This window comes from Astatotilapia calliptera, chromosome 2, assembly GCF_964374335.1.
Source record: "Astatotilapia calliptera chromosome 2, fAstCal68.1, whole genome shotgun sequence".
In the NCBI taxonomy this organism is placed as follows: domain Eukaryota; kingdom Metazoa; phylum Chordata; class Actinopteri; order Cichliformes; family Cichlidae; genus Astatotilapia; species Astatotilapia calliptera.
In genome coordinates, this window is record NC_137423.1 from 22063336 (window position 1) to 22083904 (window position 20569).

At 41.9% G+C, this 20569-nt stretch overlaps 1 protein-coding gene across 5 annotated transcripts in view; it reads left to right on the forward strand.

Moving 5' to 3' along the window:
* The window catches only part of LOC113033416 (protein phosphatase 3 catalytic subunit alpha-like), a 53465-nt gene extending 38359 nt beyond the window's left edge, over window positions 1-15106 (forward strand). For 4 of the 5 annotated variants that reach the window (XM_080309421.1, XM_026187185.2, XM_026187194.2 and 1 more), the window contains exons 4-14: window positions 781-892; window positions 4055-4200; window positions 5789-5928; window positions 7080-7157; window positions 8577-8671; window positions 8896-9021; window positions 10323-10400; window positions 10501-10585; window positions 10867-10964; window positions 12031-12078; window positions 14739-15106. In XM_080309421.1, coding sequence (XP_080165547.1) covers window positions 781-892; window positions 4055-4200; window positions 5789-5928; window positions 7080-7157; window positions 8577-8671; window positions 8896-9021; window positions 10323-10400; window positions 10501-10585; window positions 10867-10964; window positions 12031-12078; window positions 14739-14917 — 1185 coding nt within the window. In that variant the 3' untranslated portion in view covers window positions 14918-15106. The remainder of the gene's footprint in view (window positions 1-780; window positions 893-4054; window positions 4201-5788; window positions 5929-7079; window positions 7158-8576; window positions 8672-8895; window positions 9022-10322; window positions 10401-10500; window positions 10586-10866; window positions 10965-12030; window positions 12079-14738) is intronic. The other variant, XM_080309418.1, reaches the window with a different exon arrangement.
* The last annotated feature ends 5463 nt before the right edge of the window (window positions 15107-20569 follow it).

Sequence of the window (20569 nt, forward strand, 5' to 3'; positions counted from 1 at the left end):
TAAAGTTCCTGTTTTTCACCGTATGCTCTAGAAATGAGAAGTTTTACTTTACAATTTAAGCCTGAAGAGTCCAGCCTGTTCTCACTCCCAATGCGTAATATACCGACGATTTGTCATGTCCCGAGGCATTCCATGGGAACGCGGAAGGTGACCTTCCACGTTCCTATGTTGCGCGCCAGATTGTGGATGAAATCGAATAGAATTACACTCCCGCGGTAACACATGTTTCAGCTGTGTATTCCAGCCCTGACCCTAATCATAACCTTATTCTTAACGTTAACCACCACCTTAATCGTGAAGTGTTTTCCAAAACGATTTATGCAAAATTTATGTGCAGATTTAAAACCAAACGGCTCTCATGTTTCCTAATTTTTCCGAACTCGTAATATAGGGACGTGTTGGGTGGTCAAAAGCGTAATATACCAACGATTTGTCACCTAGCGTAAAATGTTACGCTTTGGGAGTGAGAACGTGTTGGAAGAGTCATACAGACAGATTTCTTTCATTTACTATAGCAGCATTTAGAAAAACTATTGGAATTGTACTTCTTCTTATATCATGAGATTATTCTGAGATTAAATGTGTACTTAAACTTCTGTACATTGATTAAAAAGGGGAGTTTGCCTGGTCTGGCCCACTTCATATCAAAGTGGGCTGTTTATGGCCTGCGATGTAAAATTAATTTGACATCTGCACTCTTTGAAAATCGAAATGCTGTTGCAGTTGTGTACCTGCTGAACTCAATTTCTCATGTTTTCTCTTCTTTTGGTGAATATTTAGTGTGTGTTGTACCTGTGGTCACTGAAAATCCTCTACCCAAAGACGCTCTTTCTTCTCCGGGGGAACCATGAATGTAGACATCTGACAGAATATTTCACCTTCAAACAAGAATGTGAGTTGGCTTTTCGTTACACGGCCCATTTTTCTTTTATTTTGGGATTGGTTCTTCCGCTCCTTTCACCCTCCGATGTTAAGCAGTGCTTATTTAGTTTTGATTATTAGTGGTTTGAACAGATCTTGTAAATCTCAGCTGACTGGAGAACATATTTTCAGTTTGGTTACAAACTTGGCGAAAAAATTAGCATGCTAACTGGTTCAGGATCATACATTTACAACTTACACTGCTCAGTTTACAGCTAAGAGTTTATTTGTGCTTGAATAACACCTAAACATGGTTTTTAAAAAAGAGGAAAAATCAGTAATTAGTCAGTATTTCCTATAGCAGGTATCATGTTTTGTTTTATTTTCAAAGCCAGGCGTTATTAGCTAAAGGTAGCTAGCTAGCTTAGTTAGCAGGGTGCAGCTAAAGATAGCACAGAGATATATACCTGCTAATTATGTAACATATTAATATAATACAACAATACCACTTTCTGAACTCATCTCAGAGTTGATGGAAAGAATACTAATAAAAATAACACAAAACATGCCACGACTTTTTTTTCTGTCAAACTAGCTAATATAAAGAAAACCAACACCTTTTCAATTACACAATTTAGCTGAACACCTATAGCAGGTAGTTAATGGCTGTCTTCCTACATAATTAGCTTTAGGGAGCAGTTTTTTTGCAGCAGGCTGTAAATGTTTTTAACATGTGTATCTGCAGTTTTGCACGTTCAGGTTGTCTTAAGTTTGCAACCCTAAATGTAGCTTTCAGGATTGCTATTGTAGGTGAAAAGCTGATTAGCCCTTACACGTTATACACGACTGCTGAGAGAATGACACCATGTAACACGCGTGCAAATCGTGTTGAGCTGTGCTGTGCTTTAGGTGGCGAAGCTCTGATTGGATCCGCTTTATTCCATTACCTGATAGTTTCACCTATGGAGTTAAATATTTTCTGCTGGATCTCTTCTCATCCTCCCCCTCACCATCCTTACTTTTCTGCCACTGGCATGTTGTGTCCGCCCTCTCTTTCTCTCCCTCCATCCTTTTGCTCTCTCCCCCAGTGTCTCCCTCTGTCTCTCTGACTCCTCCGTCAGCGAGCTTCAGCCTCCTGTCCGAGAGTGGGTGATTAGCAGCAAATTAATTTGGCCCTTAATGATTGGCTCAGGGACTTACTCCTCTGTGTCTGATTGGCCAAGGGACGAGGAAGCTAATTTCCCTTGGTGCTCATGGCGAATAGTGGTCGCCCTCAATTACCATCTGCTATGTGTGTGTGTGTGTGGGTGCGTGTGTGTGTGTGTGTGTGTGCAGCACGAGAGCATGTACTGTGACTGCATGCGTGTGCAAGTGTCTTCATAAATGTTTGAGAGTGTGGAAGGAGCTGGTGGACTGGCAATAATGAGCTCTTGCTCTACACAAGGCAGATGGAGAGGTTGACAAACATACTCCTCGCTGTCACACACACACACACACACACACACACACACACACACACACACACACACACACACACACACACAGAGGCTGGCTACTGTACGCTTGTACTCCACAAGACTGGCTTTGATTTGTGTACGTGTCGTTTCATGTCCTTACACTCTACCTTCTCTCTTCCCCAGTCATCTCCTCTCGTTCCTTCTTATAACCTCTCCTCCTTCTCCTGTCTCCTCCCATCAGTCTTTCTCCTTCTCTCTTTAGCGTTCTTCTTTTCTCGCCTCCCTCCTCCTCTGCTGTCTAAAAACCATCCTCTTCTTCTTCTTCTTCCTCTTCTTTTCCAATCTCCTTTCAGCTATTTTTAATCCCGCGGTTTTGATTTTATGTCAGATGCATTGTTACGCCCATGTGTGAAATGTACTTTAAAAGATGCCGTGTCTTGGATGTTGTTATTGATATTGCTGCCAATTCAAAGGAGTTTTTAATACACACAGACACACATACAAAAAAGAAGAAAAAAAGTGACATGTCTATGCTGCTTTGTGTTTGTATTTGGGTCATTATTTAAAATGCTGTAATAGTGAGATTTGTGTTTTATTTTATTTTTTTTGTCTGGTATCTCTGAAGTGGCATTTCTAAAACAAAATCCAACATCATCAGAGAGGAGAAAAACAGGTCATATGGGAGTGCTGGAGAAGAGCTGGCCCCATAAATTATTAACGCGTTGTGTGAAAATCCCACACGTTAGTGCCCTTGCACCCAAGTGAACCAAATGACGTGGTAACACTTTACGGGAAGGGTATTATCGTGAATTCATTCGTGATTTCATGCACGAAAAAGCGTCACTAATATGTGAAAAAAACCCCATGACTCATCAGGAAAGTGCATGAATTAACAGTATCTCATGCATGCCTTAATGCATGAACAATGCATTAATTAATACAACACCTAAGGTATTTCAGTCATCTTGATTCATGAGTTATTAACCGTGTGCACCGACAGACTTAAAAAGAAAACACTGAGCAGAGGCAGTGAGTGTGTGTTCACTGTCTCTGCTCAAATGTTCTAATCGTGGTTGACTAAGCAAAACGTCTTTATGACTTCGTCATGTTTGAGGGGCCTAAGGTAAAGTGGCGAGCTGGGTATTGCTTTATTAACATTGATGAATAACAAATGAAAGTTGAAGGAGATTTGTGAGCGGGAGACAAAGATAAAAGATGGTTAAAGCCACTTTTATGTCACCCATTGGTTTGTACACACTTTTTTGAAGGTTAACATTAGGTGGTGAAGACGTGGTGAAGACGTCATGGTTAAATAATTATTCTTGAAAATAATCAGAATTGGTCAGAATAGACATTCACTACCATTACTGCTTTTTTTGGTTATTAATTTATTGTTCTTTCTTTAAGGCACGCACACTGCAGTGTCATTCTTGGTCTGTTACACGCAAACACAATTAAAGCTATTTACTGCACAAAGTAATGTATGATTTTATATATATGTACCATTACCACAGCGTGTTAGCAATCGTGTTTTTAGACTGATTCTGTCTGAAGCCTTCAGATTACTAACTTCTGTCCATGTAAAGGCTTGTTTGTTCTGCGTGCATCAGTCTCCCAGTGACAGGGACCGACTGTGCATTTGTAGCAATGGTGGCTATTCAAAGCATGTCAAAACACACTCAGGCGCTTCCTTTGTTTCAAGTCTTGAAATGTCTGTCTACTCCCCCAACCTGCAGGTAAGATCAAGTACTCAGAGCAGGTGTATGACTCCTGCATGGAGGCGTTTGATTGCCTGCCTCTGGCAGCCCTGATGAACCAGCAGTTCCTATGTGTGCATGGGGGGCTTTCACCAGAGATTCACACGCTGGACGACATCAAGAAGGTAAAATCAAAGACACACGAGCAGTTTTGAGTTATCACTGCTGTGATAACAAAACAATGATAACTTTTTTGACAAAAAGTGGTGTTTAATGACATTTTTTGTAGCTATGGGGTGAATGTTTTGTCTGTATACAGTAATATTTTTCACCTTATTTTACAGAATTTTCTATTTGTATTTATTTCTAAGTATTTGATAAGCAATGCTGACCATTGTGTAAATAAGGCATCAATCAGCTCTTAAAAAATAATGGTTAACTGTCTTTGAGAAGTACTAAAAAAAAAAAATTGCTGAAATGTAATGAAGAACTGAATCTGAATTCATTTTAAACCTTTTCCTGTTTAATCATTATGTAGTAATGCATAAAATGTATATAAAGTGATAAAACAGCCTTTTAAAAAACATTTGTAATAACTAAATTACAGAGCTGAAACCTACCAATCAGATTGAGAAAGTCTGGTTTGACAGTGTAGAAGTTGTCATATAGAAAAGCTTAAAGAAGCCAAAGCTAACTTCACGTATTGTTTACTAAAGGCCTACACAGAGCAAACAAAACAATGAAAAATAGAAAAAATATCCGTTTTGGTCATACCCTTTGTTATTCTGCATAACTAAATGAATTAGTTGTTGAATCAAATCACAGTGGAGAGAAGAATCTAGACCTTGTAAACCTAGCTTAGCAGTAGCTACAGCTTTGCCTTCAATTCAGGTGACAGGGTGTAGCTAAGTCAGGTGTTTAATGAATACATTATTTGTTCTTTTCTTTTCCTACTTACACAAAACAGTGATGCGTTATATTTGTTGTAACTAGGAAGTATAAATAATGATAGTAAGGAGATTTGGCCTAGAAAGCCATAGAAACACATTTATTTTGTAGACAATGCATTTAACCCTTGCATCTGCATTCCCAAAGACATGGTGTCACTTTATATTCAGCATCCTGGTATATATGTAAGTTCTGTTATAGAGAGTAATCAGCCTGCAAATGTACAAAAAGAAGAAAGATCAGCCTTCGTAACTGTCCACAGTTTGTTATTCATTCTCAGTTTCACCGTTTCTCCAGTTCCTGCTCTTTGCCTGTGCAGGATAAGGAATACAAGAGCAAGGAAAATTAATCATGCATGCAACATGAGATCGACCTATGTGCAGCACTCAGGCACATTCATTCAGCAGTCATAAACCAACTTTTATTTCAGCTTTTTAGCCTGCTCTGAGTGTGTTCATTAGAAACCATAAAATAACCCCCGTGTGTATACAGTTCACTGAGCTCCAGAGCACAAAGCCGCACACATGAACACAGAGACGCGAGAACACATACTTCCTCATCTAATGGCAGTGTTTCCATGGTGAATCTGCTGGTGTGACATCTTCTCCCTCCTGTGTGGTGGGGGTTGCCATGGAGATGCTCTGCTCTGACAGTATGTGTTTGTGTGTGTATGCTATGTGTTTGCTTTTCTTTCTCCCCTGATTTATCCTATATGTGTTGGAGGGTTGTTTACATGACTGAAAATGTCTTTCATGTAGAAAATCTCTGTTTCTGTAAGCTCACATTTCTATACTTCTGTGTGTGTGCATGTTTTTTTTGTCCTAGTTGGACCGGTTCAAGGAGCCTCCGGCGTTTGGGCCCATGTGCGACCTGTTGTGGGCCGACCCCCTGGAAGACTTTGGCAATGAAAAGACCCAGGAGTACTTTGGCCACAACACGGTCAGAGGGTGCTCCTATTTCTACAGGTACAGGAGGGTAGAATTACTCCTCAAGGTGTTGTGACGGCAAAAAAAACATTACGTAAGAGCCCTGACATTTTATTTTTGAATGGGAATGAATATAGTATGGCAGCCTTGCAGCAGCAGATCCCTGTGCTTATGAAGCTCAAAGGCAGAGCTAAGAGCTGACCTGGTACTCCAACAAGCCAGTGTGGATGTAATATTCTGGGATGATGGTTCACAGCAGAGACAGTACTCTTTAAAATCACCACCTGAAAGAGAAAGAAGTTCTCACTCATGTCCCTGACTCCGGGTTTTCTCTTGGATAGGTCGATGTCTCTTTCTAAATGATCTGAGCGCCCTGTCGCTACCGTGCATGAGCAACGTGCGATGCTCACCTACAAATTAGAAATCTAATAAGTTTCAGGTCGACTTCAAGCTGCAGGTTTGGGATGTTGTTCCCGAGCAGAGAGAACGGGAGAGACGCCTCGTGTGCGCGTTTACACCACATCCGAGATCCACTAACGGTCGCTGGGATTTGTAGAAAATCTTGGCTACTTTACACACACATACGCACACCAAACACGCAGCACACACAGTTCCGTTTCAGCATGAAACGATATCCCACAATCCCCAGGGAGACTGCACGGTTCTGTTGCTATGACGACTGGCTACTCCTGCCAGATATGGAGTGATATTAAGATACAGTGAGAGAACGAGGGAGAGTAACATAGGAGGAGGGTGGCAGGGGGAAAAAGATGAGAAAGTAAGAATGGGGGGCATGTACAGACGAGGGGGAGACGGTGTTTAGAAATGGGTGTTGTGACATGTTCTCTGTGGCAAACACACCGATTTTCTATGTTTAGGAGACACAGCATCAATCAGCCAACTAGTGTACAGTCAGCACACCTCAGCACTGAGCCTGGCTCAGGCCTGTCACTCCTCACTGATGCCCCCTGCTGGTCTCAGTCAGACACTACCTTAGAAAACAAAAGCCTACTCATCACCCACTGCCAGACTTTAAATATCTGTTTTGTGGTTTACAGCAGCCTTGACATATGACTTGTTTGTTATGTAAAGTGTGTTTTACTGCATCTCTTTGAATAATTCTTCCCCTTCATGTTTCTTCCTTTGCCCTCACTTACTCTCACTTGTTGTCCCTCTCTCTCTGTCTCCAGTTATCCAGCAGTGTGCGAGTTCTTACAGACCAACAACTTGCTGTCAATCATCAGAGCGCACGAAGCACAGGATGCCGGGTGAGCTGACCGGCTGCTGCGGCTCATTCCTTTCTCTCAGCTTAAATGGGCACACCATTTCATTTAATGGCTTACCCTGACATTTCATGTTCTGAGCTGTTATTTTTCATTGTCGGGGAATTGGCACATTGCAGGAAAAGAGGCGGCGCAATTTTCACCCTGAAACTGTGTGATTAGCATTGTTAAGAGTTGGTCTGACTGAGAGTGCACCAACAGCCGGTGCAAGATTCAACCCTAACTAACTCAGCACAGGAAGTCAAAGAGGCTGCGTACACTTTGTACTAAAAGTCTGAATAAAATAGTGAAGGGAAAAAAATTGTGACCCAAAAATGCATTCCTGGCATCTATTATCTCACTGAAAATCCTCTAGATGTAATGCAGCAATTAAGGCAGCGCTGTGTTCTGTGTGTGTGCTGTTTGGTGAACCCATTAACAGTATTTGGTCTGTCATGCAGACAAGTAGTCTGGGTAATCATCCAGAGGTCTTAATGCACTTGTTATAGGATGGCCAAAAAACAAGCTATTTCAGTCGCCAGGCTTCTGCACCTGTGCAGAGTAGCTAATGTGGAGATAAAACATGCATTCATGGTCAAAAAAACAAAAAAGAGACTGTTCGATGAAGTAAGCAGCTGCAGTGTGGATACAAAATGAAGCAGCTTTCACCTGAGAACTTACAAAAGACATTGTATTCACTGCTGTCTCTATGAATTCTTTGATTGAATTCCTGAAGCCCTTGATTTGTGAATGTGCCGTTGCTGCATTATATTCTCCAACAATAGTGACAGCACAAAGAGAATAACGGCCAGCTCACTCAAAAAAAAAACTAAGCTAGCTGCTACAGGAACTACCCTAAATGGTGAGTTTGTCTGGGAAAAATTGGTTTCTCTTCACTGAAGTTTAATAAGCAGTGAGAATCTAAAGCTGTAGCTCGGTGGATTTACAGCAGCACACTTTCCTGTCAATATTACCTGATGAAAATGTGTGTTGTTTATAGCGGCCTGACAATGAAAAAGGATTTTCCCCTAAACCACACAAATCCTAAACAAACATAACATACAAATATTATCATTAAATTCACACAGAACGTGAACCACGCTCTCCTGGGTGAAATTGTTAGACCCACTCAGCCACCACAACCCAGAACAGTAAAGTTTTGTTTTGATAATTTGCATATCTATGCAGGCTTCCGATGCCCAGTAGCTTTTTCTGTTTTTTTACTTGTCATTTTCCTCTGCTATGCAAGGCAATCTGGTCTATTTCTGTTCTGTTAGTTTAAAAGAGTGTGGCTGTCTCACCTCTAACCATCCCCTGGCTGCTTTAGAAGACCTGCAAAGCAAATCTTTGTTTCTTTCATCCACAGCGCGGTGTCCTATTTGAGTGGCTATAACGTGGGCGGCTTGTTTGTCTCTCTTTCCTCAGGTACCGTATGTACAGGAAGAGTCAGACTACAGGTTTCCCCTCGCTCATCACCATCTTCTCCGCTCCAAACTACCTGGATGTCTACAACAACAAAGGTCTGACTGACGTGTGTTATCCAATTATTGTAGAGCAAACTGTTTGCGTTGTAAGACTTCTCAGGAAAATCTTTACATGTACGGATGGATGGAAACATTGTTACCTCCTAGAGGAGCAAGCTTTCAATAGGTTAATATCTGCTTCTGTGTGTGTGTGTGTGTGTGTGTGTGTGTGTGTGTGTGTGTGTGTGTGTGTGTGTGTGTGTGTGTGTGTGTGTGTCTAGCTGCGGTGCTAAAGTATGAGAACAATGTGATGAACATCCGTCAGTTCAACTGCTCCCCTCACCCCTACTGGTTGCCCAACTTCATGGACGTCTTTACATGGTCGCTGCCCTTTGTTGGAGAAAAAGGTACACACACACACACCCCCCCCCCCCCCCCACACACACACACACACACACATTACATTACAAATACCATGGAAGAGCATGTTGAAGAGGAAGTGCAAAATCTTCCTCTTCCACGTGAAGATAATTTAGAAACCATTTAATTTTGAAAGTGAAAGTAAACCTTCAGTTGAGTTTGCACGGTATGCATGCGTAGTTTGGGATCCTGGTCCTTGCTGGTGTCTACTGGTCAATAGGGGAGTTGACTGGATGTCTGTGAGATTCTGAGACAGAAGGAGAAACTTAAAGTCTCTGAAGAGAATTCATGTATTCTCAAAGATCACCAGATTTGACTCGTTTGACCTGTTTGAAGGCAGGGACAACCCGCAGTGGGTGGACTGGCTTCCTCTATCTGTCCAGTGTAACTGTGGGCGGATGGCTTGTGAGGTTTAGAGGCTGCTGGCCTTTCAGGCAGAATATGGCTTCAAAACCAGCAAAGTGTGGCATCAGAATCTGGGCTTTATTTTATGGAATGTGTAAATATATACAGAGCAGCTGGGAGGAGGAGCTGCTGAAAGAAACCAGGGGACACGAGTGGTGCTAGATATGTCATACAACCTGGGACAGTGGCACCTCAAAACAAGGCCGACGACGGCTGGAACACATATTAATGTCAGTGAACAGGACGTCTCAGTTCATTTTTTTCACCAAGATAAGCTTCAGTATAGCGGATTTTTAGCATCAATTACAACCTTGTGACAAAAAACAGTTGTGTTGTTAATTCTGGTTGCAATCAATAAACATATATGTTTTCTCTGCAGTTTGAAATTGAGCTGAAGACGATATATGTTAATGGTTCCAGGTCAAACTGACCTGAGGGATACCAGTTTGATAAGCGATTAATAAAATGGATCGCTGATGTACAGTAACAGAGTGTGATTCTTGATATCTTCATCTTTGTCCACTCACAGCCCTCTAACGTCTTCACAGCTGGACATAGTTCAGCTCCGTCCTACTTACATAAAAAGATTTGTTCACATTTTTTCCCAGAAAACATTTTTATTTTTCACAGTAGACACTGAAACATGTCGTATCAAAGGGTGTTAAGGGGTAACAATCACATGATGGCTCATGTTCCATTAAGGGATCGCGGAGAGCCGGTGTGAAGGTCTGCTGTCACATAGGTCGATAATTTACCGATTTTCATTGAAGGACACGATAATTACCCTGTCGTTAACATTTTGACTAGTACCTAAACTGCATGAACCAGTTGGCAGTTTTGTTGTCCTTTTATAGAAGCGTATCTGTGTCTGTTTGCCCTGCAGTGACTGAGATGCTGGTCAATGTTCTGAGCATCTGCTCTGACGACGAACTCATGAACGATGGAGACGAGATCTATGACGGTACGAAGCCGCCAGCATTGATTTTTTTAAGGGTAGCTAGCGTTCTTCTTTTCTTCTACGTATCAACTTTCAATAACGTTTCTGCTCCACTCACTTCCAGCCAGTGCAGCGGCAGCGAGGAAAGAGGTGATCAAAAACAAGATCCGAGCCATCGGGAAGATGGCCAAAATGTTCTCCGTTCTAAGGTGGGTCAATTTGCAGTTAAACATGCGTGTGCGCTTGCCTGCACATGCTCGGTTTGCCGCAACTTCTGCAGAAGCTGGCAGTCATCAGATCCTCACTTTTTAAAAGAGATTTTTCTAAAATCTGTCTTTTAAACCACAATCGTGTTTTTTTGCATGTTTGCAGGTGTGCAGTGTGTGAGGAAGTGTGTAATTCTTTCTCTTTATCACCTGCTGTCTTCTTTTACCCACACACATCTGTCACACACACACACACGCACACACACACTGTCTCTGTTTCTCAGGGAGGAGAGTGAGAACGTCTTGACCCTGAAGGGACTGACCCCGACTGGCATGCTGCCCAGTGGCGTTCTCTCTGGGGGCAAACAGACCCTGCAGAGCGGTGAGCGTTTCATTCACTCACACACACATAAGCACACACACAGTCACATGCACACAAACTTAACCCCGAACTCATATATAGAAACACAATGCCACACAGACAGTTTGAGTATCTGCTTTGGAGCATCCTCCGGTTCCTCCATGCCCTCTCTCCTCTTCTCCTCCTCCTCCAGCTGTTTTTCTCCTCTCATCCTTCTGCCTCACTGACTCACTCCCTCTCTCCACCTCACCTCGCCAGCGCTGAAGGATACTAACAGCCCACTGGTTGCCTGTGTGTGCGAGTGTCAGAGAGAGTGTACGAGCGAGAGGCTGAGAACCTGAGAATGACACCAAAATACAGGGCAAATGCATGTGTGTGTGTGAACTAACAGCAGCTAATGCTAACACCAGGTGCCCTCTGAACCTGCTGTGGTCTCAGTGCTGCTCTGAGGGCTTTGCTTGTTTAAAACCTGAAACATGCCCCTTAGAAGGGGGTGTCTGGTAGTTGGGATATTTAATTAATGCTAATATTGAAATTATATGGATGTTACACATGATATTGATGATACAGAGTCTCTCACTTGTGTATATTTATCATGATGACATCTCCACAGAGCTCTAACGTGAATTTGGCCAACAGAATAGCATGAAGAAAATTTCACGTTCAGCTAAACAGATATTGGTCCAAGCTGGCCGTCAAAAACTGCAATCTTTCACTTCTGCCTTAGTTCATGGTGCTCGTCATAAATCGCATAATACCCGTCTGATCTCCCAGGCCAGCGTGAGGTCACGTTTTATGTTTTATGACTTCCTGTTTGATTTTTGGATCACCCCAAAGTTCTGCCTACACTGTTTTCCAACCAGAGATTGTTTGACAACATTTAGCTCAGCCTGTCGGAGCCTCCTCAGCAAGCGCTGCTCACCCATACGGCAAAGATGTTTACGCATATCTGCACAGAGCATGTTTCAGCCTTCACTTCGTTTTCCTTCTCCTCCTCCTTTCTTTGTACTCCATCTTTCTCTCGGACTCTGTCATCTCCTCTCTCTTCCTGTCCTCCTTTCTTTCTCTTCTTTTGCCCATCCTTCAGCTACCATTGAGGCCATTGAAGCTATCGAGACAGTTAAGGACGCCGAAGGTAAAATCCCACTCATTTCACTGTGTGGGCGCGTGTGTTATATGTGTGTGTGTGTGTGTGTGTGTGTGTGTGTGCGCGTACGGACGTGTGTGCAGCATGGCTGCGCTCTCAGCCGCCCATGCTCATAAGGTCATAGATATTTCCTTAGACACGATGCACTCAGCTCTTCTGACTGCATCACCGCTCTCAACAAAGCTGCTGCATGCTGGAGCCACCACATTAAAGCACACAACATGCATAAACCTTTCTTTTTCATCCTCTTGGGAAACAGGAAACACATACAGCCATATATTTGCATTCTGTTCAGATGAAACACGCAGAGAATATTTTCTCCACACACACACATTTACAAGAAGAGCAGGAATGTGGGCGGGAGAGGATGTTGCAATGGAGGGCAGGGTCACCCAGACCTCCTCACGGACTGCAGTGTGTTAGTGTTTTTCTATAGTTTCCATAGATGCTGTAGTTCTGTAGAAGATGAGCATGCAATCAATCTGTTTCTCAACAACCTACAGCAGAACTCGGGCCAGATCAAAATTTGCAACATTTGCAATTCGCTGAAGAAACATTTACACTGATCTGCCACAAAACTCGTCTTTTTACTTAGCTTTCAGCCTCCTGCAGCGTATTCACGTGACCTAGATTCAGAATAAAAGTCTTTGCTTACACCAAGAGATGGCAAGAAGGCAAGCTAGTGTGGCTGAAACTTCTGCAAACCCAACTGCAAAAAGTTGGGTTTGGAATTATACAGATACAGTTTCACGCTCAAAACCTTTGCAAAGAAAAAAAGATTAATTTGGCATATGGATGCATTACATTCAGAGGCGGCTGCCAGGTCTGCCAGGTTCTTTTGAGCTCATGAACAGATTGTGGTCATGGATTGTCTTTTGTGTATCATGCCCGGCGTGCACAGGCCCAGTACTCGGCACGCTTCAGTTACCCATACTATTTTGTGTTTGTACCTTTAGTGCTGTCTTTGGCTTACCTGAAGTACAGACCATAATTTGTTTACCCAAATGAATTATGGGTATCGCCTGTGCTGTAGTTTTCTGTCATGTTATATATGATTTGTAGTTGGGTGTTAGACATGTGCTTTGTAGTACAGTGGCATCTGTGAGCAGCAGCATGTGTGACAGTTGTCTTGTGCCGTTGTTGAAGAGTTGGCGTTGGCCTCTCCAGACAGTCCTCCTTATTGGTACAGGAGCATCTGCTGGAACAGAGGTTTACCTGGTCTGGGGTGACAGCTACTACAACGAATCAACCTTAATGCTGGTCGATGTTTTGTCTAATTTAAAGACACACCGTTTAAAGACAACTGAAATAAAGCCAAGTCTACAGCCATGCTAGCTCTGTGAAATGCTTCCACTAGCATGCTAACAGGTTTACGAATGACAGAAGGAACACGCTGCTGAATTAATACGTTTAACTGAAGTCCAGATATGCGTGAATGACTGACTCTTCAGTGCGACAGAACAGACTGTGATAATTTGGATCTGGTGTACTGCTAATGTGTTTGTGTGCTTTGCTAACATTTGACGATTAGCAGTAAATACAAAGCAAAGCTAATGCTACGCGAGCATGAGCAAACATCTGACAAATAATAATAATATTAATAATAGTAATGGTGACTAACTCAAACATAAAACCCATTTAACAGATTTATCAGAGAACACACATAATAAATGTCCGTTCAGTCATTTCCTGATTTGCACCTTTAAAGCATTAGTGTCAGTTGGTATGAAGTTGTAACTCGGATGAAATAAAAACAAAAAGCAGATGCGCATGCTTTTGTTTCATAATGACTCTAAACACTGCTGACTCACCTGTACTGCTTCCCATAAAATTGCCATCTGATAATATCTTGCTGCTCTCTGGAAACCAACTGGTTTCACTTTTTCTTCTGTGTAAAGATTTATTGAAAAGCGCTATAAAAATCCTTTTGCATGGAGGTGCAATCAGCTCTATCTAACTCTCAGCAAATAAATATTCTTCCCAAAATGTTGAAGCACTTCCTGAAATATTTGTCAAGTCCAAAGCGGAGTAAAGAAAATCCTGGTGGTCACTATGACCTGACTAAAATTGGTGGAGTGCTTCTTTAAGATATCAATGCAAGGTTAAAGCTGCCCCCTTAGTCACAAACAAGGAGTACTCCCAAAGCCAAAAGGGAAGAACATGAGGGAAATGGAAAAATGTGACTACATGTCCTTACCTGTAAATTCTGTGAGCTCCTTCTGTATATGATGGTTTGAATGAACAGCTAACTGTCAGAAACTTGTCCCGAGGGGAAAAGACATCTTAAGGTCTTACGAAAGACCGATTGTGCTCATATTGTTTTTCTCATAACATCTTACCAACCACTTTACTCACTGCTAATCTAAGGTCAATGTCCAGATAAACACCGGTTCATGGGTGGCATAACATATATACGATATGATTTTGTTTATCCAAACCCCAGCTGACCTTCAGCTGAAGAGATTTAGATCAACATGATATAAATGTGGTTACTGGAGAAACTGAGAAAAGATTTACTTCCCAGGCCACACTCATGCTCCTTATCGGGGGGTTTGGATACACAAGATTTTGTGCAATTCTGTGTCAACTTTTAACTGTGCATGTATGTGTGCTTCTGCCTTGGTGTGTGTATGTGTGTGTCTCTGCAGCCATTCGAGGGTTCTCTCCGCAGCATCGGATCAGCAGTTTTGAGGAGGCCAAAGGTCTGGATCGGATCAATGAGAGGATGCCACCGCGTCGCGATGCCGTCAACAGCGTGGGCCTGTCGATGGGCCGCATGAACATGGGAGAGCCCAATGGGACCGACAGCAACAGCAATCTACAGTGATGGACGTACATGCCCACGTGCCCAGACACACACATCTACAGTTACCACACTGACCTGGTCCCATATTTCATATTATGTGTACATAGGCATATATACAGACAAGAAAAATGCATCACACACACAGACACACACACACACACAATATTTCCTTTACTAAATAGGTACAGACAACATAAAACCCAATGCAATTACATACACACATCCTGCCCCTTTTCCCGTCGCCATCAGCTGCTATTTAAAGGCATGAGCATACATGGACTTTACCACCAAAGGGTCAATCTCTTCTCTGAACTGATTGGCCCCATTTAGAGAACTACAACTCTCATGTACCTGCACAACCACAGGAAAAGAGTCTCCAAAAATACTCCCCATGCAAAGCACGAGCAGCTACTGTTTGCCTTGTACGGAGGGGGGTGCGGGGATCACCAGCGGGCTGACAGTGACAAGCCTGTGAAAGTGTGCTGTTTGTGATGGACGGGGTCAAGTTTAAGGGTTGGTGCAGACGGCAATCGGGGGGGGTATTTAAGTGTCATGTATGATTCTTTTTCCTGTTTGCATCCCCAAAACAGGAAGTGGAACCATTACCAATGCTGATTTTCCAAAGTGCGTGCACATGCTTTTAACGTGTTGGTCTCTGTATGGCTGTATTTCGAAAAAAAATGAAAAAGTGTTTACGTTTGCGAACACGAGCAGAGCCGAGCATCAGGCAACGGCGAGAATATGTTTTTGATGTGCAGTGTGGCGGCTTATCTGCCAGCGAGAGATGTGCGAAGATAATCTCAAGCTGCGGTCTAATCTGAGCCTCACCATCCTTTCCTCCTTTGGAGGAGAGTCCCATTTTGCTTTTGTAGCACCACACTGCAAGCATACGCCACTTGAAGTCAAGTGGCAGGAAACCCCTCTGCCTGCCCATCCACCCAAAAAAGAAACAAAGAAACCCCCTCGTGGCTCCAAATGTGACCCGGGATCATATTTGAAGTGTTTCTCCCACCTGTTGTGTGTAAATAGAATAAATAAGAGAGGTTTTATTGCACATCTTGATGCGTTTGGTCACAGGGTCTGCAAGATGCAGTCTATGGTAACGTGGGATGCCAAATGTACTGTATGTGAGGGAGACGCAGAGGTGGGGGAGGGGAGTTGAAATGTGAATTCAACACTCTATTCATTCTCTTTCTACATCCTCCTTTCTTCCCGAGTTGCTGTCTGCTAAAAAGACAGCAGTGACTGCCGGGAATCTCCGGCCTAATAAGCAGGAAACGATATTCCACTGAGGAAACACACTCTTCTGGTGAAGGCAGAAGCCAAGACAACAAGAAGAAGTCCGAAGGGGGGGAAAGGGTCTTTGTAAAGCATTTATATTAAAGCATCAGTGCATGCAGAGTTAAGTTCTTTGATAATAATGTGAAGATTATATTTGTGCTCTGTGTTTCACTATAGTAGGATTTTCTTTTCTTCTTGTTTTTCTGGCTAATATAAATGAACTGAGGTATGATGAAACATTTATTTTGTACATAATGTTAAATTTTTTTTTTTGTATTCATTTTGCGTTCGATTTCATTGGGGGTTATTTTTGCCACCTTTTTTTCCTTCTTCTTTTTTCACGACCTGTGTTTCTGGTTTCTTTCGACGCTGTACAGAATGACGACTCACTTCTATTCAAAGTGTCAAGTCCACATTCTCTCCTCTCTTCTTTGTCGATGTACAGGAGTTGTTTTTAAATGATAAATATGAATAACGATAAACAAATATTAAACTAGCATCGATGAATGACCATTACTATATACAAAGGCACAGGCATTCAGGCAGCCAAAAGCATGATTGCATGGTTAAAATTTGCGCTGTTCAAAGCAAAAAAGCAGCAGACACATTTTAACGGGAGGCGTGTTGCCGTCACAACTTAAAGGAAAAAAGTGTACTCTCTCTCTGATCATAATTCTTGATGATTCCTCTTGTTATTTGATGATATTTATGAGTCTATGATTATTATGATTCTATTTATTATGGACATTATTCTTAATATTAAGCTCTCTCTCTCTCTCTCTCTCTCTCTCTCTCTACTGGTTGCTCTTCATGTTGCGTTGCTCCTTGGTTGATCTTGTGCTTCTCTGGGAGAGGTGAACCCCCCTTGGGAGACCCTGTGCCATAGAAACTGTGCCACGGTTCTGACTTTCTCTGTCTCTTGTTCAATCTCTCTCTCTCTCTTTTCTCTCAGCTTTCTGTTTTGACTCCCCCGGTCACTAACACTGTAAGCATGCCCCATGGGACGATCCACTTTTTTACTCTTGAATAAAATATGCATGAACCTTTGGTATGGATACAGAGCCTTTATTTCCTTGTCACATGTTTCCTTACCAATATAATCACAGACACAAATTGCAATACAAAGGACTAACTCTGATGTTTTCAGAGTTTTTATCAGTTTTTAGCGTTAACTCGGTTTTCCTGGGTCTTTTCCCGTGTGTTTTGAATACATCTTCTTTTTTTTGGTACCGGTACTGGTTTTATTTTGTTGTATTTATCCGCAACACCTTAAAGGCCGGTCCGTTAAAATATTGTCGGACATAAACCAAAGATGCTTATAAACCAAAGATGTGAAGATATTTCACGTCTCATCCGAGAAGCTTCTTCAGTTCTAGGGTCAAATGGTGGAGAGTCCCAGATTTAAGCCCTGTGGGAGTGTGAAAACGGGTGTAAATCACAGAACTGAAGAAGCTTCTCGGATGAGAGGTGAAACGTCTTTAAGCAACTTAAAGAAGTCCAGATGCTTTTCTTTCCAAGCTCCTTAGACAACTAACTCTGATCAGAGCTGCATAGAGTTAGAGCACCTGTTCTGTGGGAAATGTGAAAGATGCCACACAACAGAGACATTTAAAGAGAAGTAGTTTAAGTAGTTAAGATCTGAGCAAAGATCAAGTCTTAACATGATATCAAATATACATTCGTTTAAATAAGACCCCCTTTAAACAAGCACTTTGGCGACAGTGGGAAGGAAAAACTCCCTTTTAACAGGAAGAAATCTCCAGCAGAACCAGGCTCAGGGAGGGGCGGGGCCATCTCTTTCAAAAGGTTGGAGGTGATGAGAGGAACAGAGCCAGACATTAATATTAGCTAATGATTAAGAGAGTGGGGCAAAAATACATAGAGAGGTTGGTGAAGAAGAAATAGTCAGTGCATCACAGGAAGCCCCAGCAACCTAGGCCTACAGCAACATAAGGGAGGATTGAGAGTGACCTGATCCAGCCCTAAATATAGGTTTTATCAAAAACAAAGGTATTAAGCCTAATCTTAAAAATTGAGAGGGCATCTTTCTGTTGAATCCAAACTGGGAGTTGGTTTCACAGAAGAGGGGCCTGAAAGCTGAAGGCTCTGCCTCCCATTCTACTTTAGGAACAACAAGTAAGCCTGCAGTCTAAAGTGCTCCACTGGGTGACACAGTACTATGACATATTTAAGATAAGATGGGGCCTGATTATTCAAGACCTTGTATGTGATGAGAAGGACTCAAAATTAGAATCTAAATTGTACAGGGAGCTGATGAAAAGAAGTTAGTGTGGGAGAAATCTGCTCTCTCTTTCTAGTCCCTGTCAGTACTCTCGCTGCAGCGTTTTGGATCAACTGAAGGCTTTTCCAGGGAGTTTTTAGAACATCCTAATAATAATTCATTACAATAGTCCAGCCTACAAGTAATAAATGCATAAACCAGTTTTTCTGTATCACTCTAAAACAGAATATTTCTAATTTTAGAGACATTGCAACAAAACAACCCTGCATATTTGATTAATATGCACATTGAAGGACAGGATGGTCAAAAAATACCAAGATTCCTCACTGTGTTACTGAAGGCCAGGGTAATGCCATCAATGATGTAAACAGAATTGGTCCTAGCATGGAACCCTGTGGAACGCATAATAAACTGTAGTGTGAAGAGGGCTCTTTATTCACATAAACAAATTGGATATTAGATACATATCATTGCAGTGCAGTGTCTTTAATTCCTTTAATAAAATATTATGTGGTCGTCTGCTGCTTTACATGCTGTGCATTCAGAGATGCTCTCCTGCACAACTTGGTTTAATTGAATGAAATCTAAGTTACTGCATTTTTCCTATTAGCTCAAAGCAGACCATACTCTGGAAACCCTACAGATGGCTGTGTGAGAAAATCCCAGATCAACAGTTTCTGAAATAGTTGGACCAGCCCATCTGGCAACAACGTCTCAGAAGTCACTTTTCTTTCTCATTCTGATGCTCAGTTTGAACTTCAGAGATCGCCATGACCATGTCTGCATGCGTGAATTAGATTAAAACAAACTTTATTAACCCCTCGGGTGGGTTTCTCCGCATGTTGCAGAGGTAGAATACCAAATAAAGGGGAACGAGAGAGACTGAATATAAGCATAAATATAGCATATATACACTTTTATATAAATACAGAATATATAATAGGGATAAATATGAATACCAGTGAAATATAGTCTATGATGAAATGTAGATTGCACAGGTCTATTGCACATTTCAACTATTGTGAGTCTGTTGCACAGTGATTATTGCACAGTCGACTATAAAAAATATTGCACAATAAAAAGCACTACAGCTTAGTTGTTCCCGCCCTCCTTTGTCCTCCTGTTTCCCCTCCCCCTGCCCTCCAGCGAGGAGTTAAATAGTTGGATGGCATGTGGGACAAAGGAGTTTTTAAGTCTGTTGGTCTTAGACTTTGGGAGAAGCAACCTGTCACTGAACAGACTCTTCTGGTTCCTTATGGCCGTATGCAGAGGATGCCCACCATTGTCCATAAGATATTTGTGCTAAGTAGCAGCTGATCAGTTGTGACAGAAAGCAGCTCACTTTGCTTTAAAGACAGAGAGTGTGAATGAATTGCACACACATATCCGACTAAGAAACTGTTACTGGTAAAGATTACTCCTGCTTAAAATGTCTAGTAATTTATGTTTAGGCCACATCCGAACTGAAACTCTCCCAAATGCAAACTTAATTAAATAAAAATTTGCATACGAGCAGAGTTTCCAGCATGCACTGTGCAGCAGTTAAACTCTTCGATGCGTCTTACACAGCACTCTTTGTTCTTCTTTCAGTTTTATGATTCTGTATGACAAAATTCACTAATACTATCAAAAGTATTTCCACATCTCTGTAGCTAATCATACATTCATGATACACGTTTACATGCTTCCTGTTTGTAAAGAGAAGTGATTCCCAACCACTGGTCTGTGAAAACCCGTTTTCATTTTTAACATTGTTACCCTAAACCCTTTGAAGATGAATGTGGCCATTCTTGTGAAAAAGTAGAGTGCAAAGTTACCAGCTAAAGACAGGAAGTCAGCAAAGTGCACCCATACACTTACACAGACACCAGCTGATCAAGTCTAATTAACACACAAATAAAACACTTGAATTTCCTTCCTCAAAGCTCAAACATCACGGAAAGATTAGTTAGTAGAGTTAGCTGCTTACAAAGTCCCACAATATATTAAAAATATCATATTCTACTAAAAAATGCACCAACACCACACGCTGTATCACAACGAGTACGCCAAGCCGAAGAGCATTAAAGACAATCAGTTCCAATTTACTGGGAATAACCAAAGTAAAGCACCCAACTAACCAAGCCATGCTGACTATGACTCTGCTTTAG